Source organism: Macadamia integrifolia, chromosome 9 (genome assembly GCF_013358625.1).
Source record: "Macadamia integrifolia cultivar HAES 741 chromosome 9, SCU_Mint_v3, whole genome shotgun sequence".
NCBI classification, from domain to species: Eukaryota; Viridiplantae; Streptophyta; class Magnoliopsida; order Proteales; family Proteaceae; genus Macadamia; species Macadamia integrifolia.
In genome coordinates, this window is record NC_056565.1 from 22,997,057 (window position 1) to 23,006,279 (window position 9,223).

The 9,223-nt window shown below is 40.5% G+C and overlaps 1 protein-coding gene across 4 annotated transcripts in view; it reads right to left on the reverse strand.

Moving 5' to 3' along the window:
* Positions 1-875: 875 nt before the first annotated feature.
* LOC122089393 (ankyrin repeat and SAM domain-containing protein 6-like) overlaps positions 876-9,223 on the reverse strand; it is an 18,227-nt gene continuing 9,879 nt past the window's right edge. Inside the window, exons 2-7 of one of the 4 annotated variants that reach the window (XM_042659088.1) lie at positions 6,523-6,590; positions 6,131-6,414; positions 2,256-2,330; positions 2,104-2,166; positions 1,513-1,638; positions 876-1,120 (exon numbers count right to left, since the gene is read on the reverse strand). In XM_042659088.1, the coding sequence (XP_042515022.1) occupies positions 1,594-1,638; positions 2,104-2,166; positions 2,256-2,330; positions 6,131-6,414; positions 6,523-6,590 (535 nt within the window). In that variant the 3' untranslated portion in view covers positions 876-1,120; positions 1,513-1,593. Of the gene's footprint in view, positions 1,138-1,496; positions 1,639-2,103; positions 2,167-2,255; positions 2,331-6,130; positions 6,415-6,522; positions 6,591-9,223 lie in introns of all 4 variants that reach the window. The other 3 variants (XM_042659089.1, XM_042659087.1, XM_042659086.1) reach the window with 3 other exon arrangements.

The window sequence follows — 9,223 nt, forward strand, 5'->3', positions numbered from 1 at the left end:
AGCTGACACCCGATCCAACGAGAAGAAGTGCCTCAAGATTCTTTACTATACGAGATAAAGAGAGAGAGAACCCACACTGTGTACATCATTTTCTTTTAATTTTTAGATGTTTCATTTTCATTGATGAACCACTGGTTGACTCAATGAGAGAGGTAAAGCTTCTGGAAATTGCAGATAGATTTCTTTTAACCAACAAGGTAAGACCAGCCCAACTGCAGAGCATATTATAGGATGACAAATGTTAGGAAATGCAATAGTAAAGCACATTGACACATTCCAGGGTTCTTAAGGGTTCTATACCCGTGATGAGCTTCTAGCTCAATGGCATGTAGTTAGGCAGTTAGGTTCTAACGTAAGTTCGAGGAAGGTCTGAAGGTTCATACCCTCATAACCCCACCCACCTACCTTCCTTTCTTGATATAACAGTCAGTAGGTTAGTAATCAATAAGAGTTGCCCAGTGGCCCCTTTGCTGGCCCCTCGTGAGTCCCTTGTCTGGCCCTAGTGTTCACTGCCCTATACACGGGATTGTTGGCATCAGCAATGCCTTAGGGCTCATGTGCCTCACATAATCTCCTATGTTTACATTTTCTTTTGCTGCATTGTCCCAAAAGTATAACAGATTGACCAGTTCTGGTATTGCTATGTACTTCAATTTTGCAGTATGCACCAGTGATGCCGCAGGAGCCCGTCCTATTCAACCATTTTACTAATTCAAACGAGAAAAGTAACTCAATCAAAATAAAGAACAAAAGAGTATACATCCCCAATTCCAAAATTGATTGCAGGAATCAACATTAATCTCAATCAGGATCAGCCAATTCCAAGTTCCACTGATAATGGTTCGATTTCTTAAACCATATATGTAATTGATCAATTTTGATGAGCATCACTGAGATCTAACTTAAATTAATCCATAATAATTGAGTTTACAAAACATGTTTATGTTCTAATATTGTTCTAAGTTTACCCAAAGAAAAAGAAGCCATTTCATTACTGAATTGAGTTAAATCAAACAGAAGATCCTACATACAATCAGTTGCTTTACTTACCTTGCCAATTATATAAGGCTCAACCAACCGAACTGATCATAAGGTGACATGGCCCCAATCTTTCACTTCCCTTATTGGCAATGAGAACTATCAAATATGGCCAACAAAAAAAATGTGATTCATACATTGAAATTAACATTCATATACGAGTAATAAATAATGATCAAACAGAAAAACAATAATTATGGTAAGGGGAGGGGGGTCAGACAAGAAGCATTAGAAGGATAAACAATTTGATATCAGATGGATGCAATTTTATTCACCCAAAAAATAAATTTTTGATATCAGAGAGATGCCAATAAATTCATTAAACTAAATATCTTCCCCCAGGTCCAACCTAATGAAATTCTATTGGTTTTACACTACTGCCTCATCCTGTATAAGCCATTTTTAGCAATACAACTAAATAACTAATCCAAAGAGAGATTACATGACAAGGCTCGTACCAACAAAAACACGAACCTGCAATTGTTCACTGTTGCATGGAGAGATGGCTTATATGCAGAGTGAACAGAAACGAACCAAACCCTCCCACCTCCAATTTCAGGCTTGGGAATCCAAAGCCAAAAGTATTTTCTTCCTGGGACCCTGAGACCACAGCAAACCAGAAAAAGTTTCCGTCAAAGGTTACGCAGAATCAAAATGACAATCTCTATTCTAATGACAAAATGAGGCCAAATAAAATCTGTCAAGAGAATGAGGTCATCTCAATATCCAAAAAACCCAAAAAAGGGGGGGGGGGGTTATTGGCATAGTTATATACATGGAACTCAAAGAATATAACCTTGACATCTTGCATAAAAAGAGTTCTGGGAGTGGAAATGCAAAAGATGCAAATCATTACATAGTAAGATCACTTTTGGTTTATTCTAACGAGGCAATGTGTCATCCAAAATTTTAATGCAAGGATGATTAAATAAGAGTTGGGATACCATTTGAAAAAAAAGGTACTGGCCAAGATCTTACTAATTTTGATAATTATATCGGTATGCCAGGAAAAATGAAACACTCTCATGGGTCATGGCCCGCAGTTGAGAGTTTTACCGAGCTTACCATTGGAACCCCCAATGCCTTAAGATCCTCATCTGTCATGTGCATCAGAGCAGTCATGTCGACCTGCCAAAAGCAATACGAGACATTAACTTAAATAATAATATCCTGGACACAAGGATTAATACAGAAGAAGGTAAATGAAAATTGCTTACTTCTTCTGCCTTAAAAATAATTTGATACTTTTCAAGACCAAGAGATTGCAGCAAGCCCTCCACTGATTTTCCATCCTGCATAAATAGATTCATGATTTAGAAAAATCCTAAACTAAATGTGTAGAATTCCTCAAAGCGAAATTTATACATACAAATTCATTTGGACAAAAAAAGGAACAGTAAATAACTGTTTAAACAACAGCAAAAAAAGACGGTTCAGAAATGTATTTTTGTAGTCATGTAGTCAACAGAACATTTGGCAGAGTGATTCCATGCATACTTGATTCAAATATTCAATCTTCCACACCAAAGCAAAACATGCCTACTTAAATGCCACATGGTTATGTTTCACCTATTCTCTAGAAGCATTACAAAATACCATGTTTTGATTACTTTTTAAATGGGGTGGTGTTCAGTTCCCAAAAGAACTAAAAACGAAAGATAAGGCAAAAGGTTCTCTAGGTGTGCAGTCCAGAGAATTCCTATACTCAGTGAAACCTGAGGAATTTGTCCCCATTAAGGCAAAAAATAAAGAGATAAAAATTAAGCTTGTTTCTACCAGTTCCTCTTAATTTGAATAACAATGCTTGTCAACTATATTTTAGTATGGACAGAAGTACGAAAAAACAAAAAAGTACGTTGTTTGCAGATATAGTAAGATCATAAATGATGTACCCTTCTCCCGTAAAAGGATAAGACAAGTCACTAAGACAACCTCAAAGGGACTAGCCATCAATATATAAGAAAAATAAGCAAAAAATAGAAAGATCCATTAATAAATCAAATACTGAAGACTCCACGATTATCTCACAGTAATTCGCCCATCCAAACTGTGCATCATCCAATATGCAACAGAATTTCAACATGTTCAGATGTAGGAGTTTCAACCAGTTGGTTTCGGTCAGGCCTGAATCAGTCCTCCACATCCGAGGCACAAGGCCGAAACTGTTATGTAATCGATCATCAATGATAAGACCTAGCCCAGTTCATACTCGGTCAGTTGGTTATCGGTTTCGGCTATCAGTCCTTAAGCAGTTGTTAAGCCTTTTTTTTCTATATTTTGTCTATTGATCTGTTAACTGGCCTTAGTTCGGCTGATATGGGCAGGTCGGACTATCAAGTTGAACAAGTTGGCCCGAGAACAACTGCTTAATCCAAAAATTGTATGTCCCAAAACCGAACCAGACCATTTAATGAATAGTAAAGTAAGTTCAGTTTCGGTATAAACTGGGTATAAACTGGGCAGTCTCAGTTGGGACTATAGTGGTGGGCCTGAAAATGACACCCCTAATCAGATTGTTATCCGCCACATGATCTGCAGTTCAATTTTTATGGGTTTATTTAATTTTCTGCGGGCAATCCAATAAATATATTTAAGAATAAATAATCTTGAACACATGATAAAGCTGATTTTCTTCACAGATAATTTTGAGCTGTGATGCACCAAATGCAAGTGGAAAATTACCAGTGCCCCTGATGCGGATCCGAGGAATCGGATAGCTTATGGACCCACAAAATAATGGATAACTCAAGTTGAAATTAAATGGCAATTCTATAAATAGGTGGAAGTCTAGCAAGGAATGGCAAACTTGTAAATAATTGGAAGTTTCAAATAAAGAGTGGCAGGTTTGTAAATGACAGAATATGCAAGGGTCTGGCTAGCTAAATAAGGGTTGGACACAAAGGTAATTAATATTTATTTGGAATGGGTAGACTAAGAATGACAGATAGCTTAAGGGCAGGGTGTAAATAAGGGGTTAAAAGAAGGGTATTAATAAGGAAAGAAGAAATAAGGAAGGTCACGATTTGGAGTCTTCTTCAACCTTGGAATAGGTTGCAGCGATGGAGTCAACAAGACTTTGAGATGGAGAACTCACCGGTTAGGCAGCAGCTTGGTCTGAAATTTCAAAGGAGAGGTCACTACAGCAGGTCGCCTATGAATCCAGCACCCAATGCCTCGATAGCAGATCTGAATGTGAATCGAACCTGCAACTGGGCTTGGCACAAGGGATAGACCCAGATCTGAACCTGGGTTCGATTCTCTCCGTAGGAAGACCAGTTGAAGTTAAAATTCTAAGGTTAAGGTCGCCCAAGAAGGGGAAACCTTTGATCAAAACTTCAGCCAAACAGATCAGGCACAAAAGAAATCGATGCACTTCATGGCTCAGTATCTACCGCCCAGAACAGGGTTCAGCCAGCAAGGGAAAAACAACAAAAGGAAAGGAAAATAAGGAGTGAAGAAGAAGAAGATAACAGAAAACCAGAAGAGAGAGATGGAGGTCACGGCATTCAATTTTCAAAACTTCAAGTCTTCAAAAAAAACTGAACTCTTCACTAGAGTATTACATGGCTATATAAGAAAATTCAAAGCATAAAATTGGTAGCTAATTAAAAAGGGAAACTAATTTATATAGAAACTGAAATAAAATCTCATTCAAATAAAAATCTACCAAACTAATTCTAAGTCTAAAAAGGAAAGTAAATAAAGAACCAAATCAAAGATATTGTTTCTGAACCCATCGCCCAACTGCATCAGCCCCAGAATGCTCTCCAGGTCCTGTGACACAGGACCAAGATTTTCTCTATTTATAATCATGTCGTAAGACATAATTATAAATACAAAAGCAGAGTTGTTAAACCCCTGCTACTAGATCGTTCTAAACGTGATAGTACACTTCTGATTTAAGTTTGCTTAATTTACACCATTCTACCTCAGGAGTTCCTACCTGGGAAAAAATCCCTGTACAATGAAGTCCAGATTTTTTATGAGCTTGATTTATACATTAAGTGGTTTCTTTTCACCATCATAACTAGGAAGTTAATTGAAACATGATTTCAACTTTTACAGAGATTTGGCTCTTTAAATTCTGTTGTATAACTTGATCAGAAAAATTTGAGGACCTCTACAAGAAGATTTCCCAAACATACATCAAAAACAGACAATTTTAAGGAATAACACCCTTCAAATAATAAAAAATCACTACCATCATCAGCACTAATGTTGACAAGTATTGCTCCATGTTCCCTTGGCAAAGACGTGATGTAAAATAAAACCACGATTTTTTGTAGAAGATCTTGGGCCCTGTGAAGTAAAATGGTGTGGCATTTAAAGAATAGGGGCATGCCCACAAGAGATTGCCTAGGTTAAAAATCAACTGATAGTGTATTCACCACTATCTATGGTCCGAACCATCAGACAAAACAAGTCCAATAAAGCTGCAAAACAGACTAGGAATCATTCAGATGGGATCTGTGAATGGGAGGTCCTAATCCTCTGAACAGGAAACATATTCAGATTATGGGTTCCCAAAACTCTTAAATTGCTTAACAAATGCAAGTAATATGAATTTCTTATTTCAGCACCTCATGCACTGAATCATTCTATATAAATCATATCAAACAACAACAATAACAACCACCACCACCATAACCTTATCCCAACTAAATGGGGTCGGCTACATGGATCCAAAAGAAACATAAATCACATCATGAAATATTATGATGCACCACATATAATGTCTCGTAGCACTGAAACCAAAAGGATGGAAACGGGGGAAGAATAAACTGGTTTACAACAACAAACTCAGCCTTATCCCAACTTAATGGGATTGGTACAAAACAATGTAGGGAAAACTGAGGTCCAAACAGAGTAGGAGAAAAGAAAAAAAAGAAGCAAATAAGAAATGATAACAGAAAAATGAAAGAGAGATGAAAAATATCATATCCAATTCTTTTAAAAGTTTTGGAAAATCCAGTTATGACCCTTATCCAGGACTAAAAGAATATCATACCCAATTATTTTAAAAGTTCTACAGAACAGATGTAAGAGATGGAAAAGAAAATAAAAAAAGATAAAAATATTTGATCTATACCACCTTTTGTTGAGTCTTCTTCCTCGAAGAAGTTGAATTGGAAACATTTTTGGTTTCTGGTGCCGGAGCTTCAACTAGAACACTTTTTCTAGCAGGTTTAACAAGCTCTAGTGCTGATTTTAATTTTGGGGGAACATAGTTTGCTGGCTGTGAGTGCATTGTGCCAGATAGCTTTTCACGTAGATCTCGGACACCACCTGCATTAGTACCCTTTCCACTTTGATATACTTGCAATGAGTTCTTCTTTTGGAGCTTCAACCGAAGATCACTGGAACCAACTTTGTGATCTTCACGTTCCATCAGTAAACATTAAAAAGTAAGTTGAGGTGCCAAATGACAAGAAATTTGAAATAGAAAGTTTGGTCAAAAGTAATGTGATCACAAATAATTCATACTTGTAACACGAGGTTCCTCTTCATCCTCAAAGAGATCATGTTCCCACTTGTCATCGTTTGGCCTCCGCCTGCATAATATATTGTATGAAAACCCAGAAAAAGAAAAAGGGGGCCACAATGTATTCTCATGCCCCCATTCTTTAAAGTCAGTAAACCAAACATACCTACTCATTCTGCTCATTCCAGCCCTGGTTTCTTCAGAACATTAGGATTCTTGACTAAAAGATGTATAAGGAAATTATGCATCAGGTTCACAACTAGAGTAACATGAAACAACAAACATCATACATCCCTGACATAGTTTATAAGAAAACTTGAATGTGGGGGCCCAGGGAACCCAGCTTTATAGGGCTGATCTGAAAGGAAAAGTTGTGGGAGGTCCATAAGGAAAATAAATAAAGGTTTTGCCAACAAAATCAGTGTCTAGAACACATTAAGAAAGAGTTAAGCAACAACGGAGAGCAAGATGGTGTGAAGCCAAGCCCCCTCTCTCTTCGCTAACTCTTCTCTCTTATACTACCACCCTCTTCCTCTCCCCTATTTCTTTTCTACCAGTCCCCATTTCCTAACTTTTATCTTAAATTATAGCCTCAAACACAATGGGGAGGTGCTGACAATAACTCTGACAGCATGGGATTTTTGCCAATGTCCACTTTTATGTATTTGTAAGATTCTGTATGCAGAGGGATGTGGACCGCCGGAATCCTCGCCTGAGCTGGCCATGGCCACCCCTCCTGGTGGGGCTCCCCACCCTCTGCCGCCTATCCCTGCCCCCTCCCCCTTTGCTTCTTCCCCTTCTCCAGCCCCTCTTCACCCCCCTTGGAAGTCCCCTGGAATTCGCATTTTAATCGCACAATCTCTTCCCCTGCTGAGAGCCTCCATCTCCATTTTGTTCCCCCGGTCATACTTGGAGACTCCTGTGTTGCCACCTGTCCTAAAGGCCTGCTCGATTCTGAGGCTTCCCAATGAAGTAACTCCCTGGTTGGTCACTTCCTGGGCAAGCACCCCCCTTCCACATCGTGAAGCTCTCCCTTTTGAAGCAATGGCGTCCTTTTGGAACAGTTGATTCTTTTCTCTTAGATCATGGGTTCTTCTTGTTTCGCTTCTCTGAGCAGCTGGATCGCTTAAGATGTTTGGAGGGAGGTCCCTGGCTCATTAGTAGAGCCCCAATTTTTCTTCGTCCCTGGCGTCGGCATATGCTTCTGAATCGTGTCGATTTCTCCACTATTCCCCTCTAGGTTTCCCTCCCTGGGCTCCCTCTGCACTTCTAGTGCTCTAATGGGTTAAGTGTCATCGGGTCTGCATTGGGTACCCACCTCTATTCCGATGCTCGCACCAATCAGAAGGACCGTCTTGCTTATACGAGGATCTGCAATGAAGTAACGGCTGCTGACGCCTTCCCTTCTTCCATATCCATTCAGGATGGGGATGATTTCTCTTTCCAGCAATCCGTCCTCTACGATTGGAAGCCACCACACAGCCTCAGCTGCCAAGTATTAGGTCATGACAAGAGTTCTTGCCCTCTCAGGCCTCCCACCCTACATGCTGATCCCATCAGCCCCATCCATTAGAGAGATCACTTGCAAATGACTGAACCTGGTTCCCTTCCTCCTCTTCGTCCGCCGGCAAGAGGTAGAAGAACTTGAAGGAGAAATGTCCCATGACCCACCGCCGTCAGCCAGGGCGATGTGGTTACCAGAAATCCTCAGGTCCGTCAAACTCCTTTACCTTCTAGGCAAAACAGGTTTGTTGTGTTGGAGAATATGACTAACAACCTTGAAGTCCCATCGCATCTTGTCGGTAATGGTGACGGAGACGTCCAGGCTCCTCCCATCAGTATCGATGCTTCGGATGGTACGGCAGAAGGCGTTGACAGCTCTTCCTCCTCCGACGATGCCTAGTCAGACTCTCCTAGCTCTACAGACGAGGAGAGCTCCTTGGACTCTGATGGTGACCTTTCAACTGAGTCTTATGCTTCCCAACCCCCTTCTCCGCTGAAGCCTCAGAAGTCAACCCTTCTATGACAAAGTGGATCCTCTCCTCTGGAAATTGGTAACCCTATTATAGCCCCTCTTGTACCACGTGCTCTTGCCAACTCATCTCCCACGCCTTCGACGCTAGATGAGGGTCGTGATCCTATTGGACCTCTGGCTTTGCTCAACCCCAATTTATCTGAGTCCATTAAGCCCACTTCAAACTCCTCCCTTTTGGCCCACTGCCAAAACTGTCCTGCCCAAGCTTCTTTTGATCTGGATGGAACCTTCTTCCCTGCCTGATGGTTCCTCCACTTCCGCCAAACCTGCCAAGTCTTTGGCTCGGCATAACTCCAAAGCCATCAAGCAGTCATTAGCCAAGACCAAACCCAATCATCGACAGTCCTGCCATTCCCCAACCCCCGCTCCTCGATCCTATTAGAGGAGAAGTCGATCCCATCCTACCCCTGGAACTCTCGGCTCCTCCCGTGTGGAGCATGTAGAAACGCAACCCTAAAACGATGCAGAAGATAATGGAAAAACAAAACAAACAATGCACACGGATTTTACGAGGTTCGGCAAGATTGCCTACGTCCCCGGTGAGATGAGATCCTGCTTCACTATCAATGGAGAATAGGGTTACAGCGCTCGTCCTCACACCTCTCAGTATTGCTTGCATTACAGAGAAAGAAACCCTCGCTACAAATATATAACGAGAAAAACCCTAA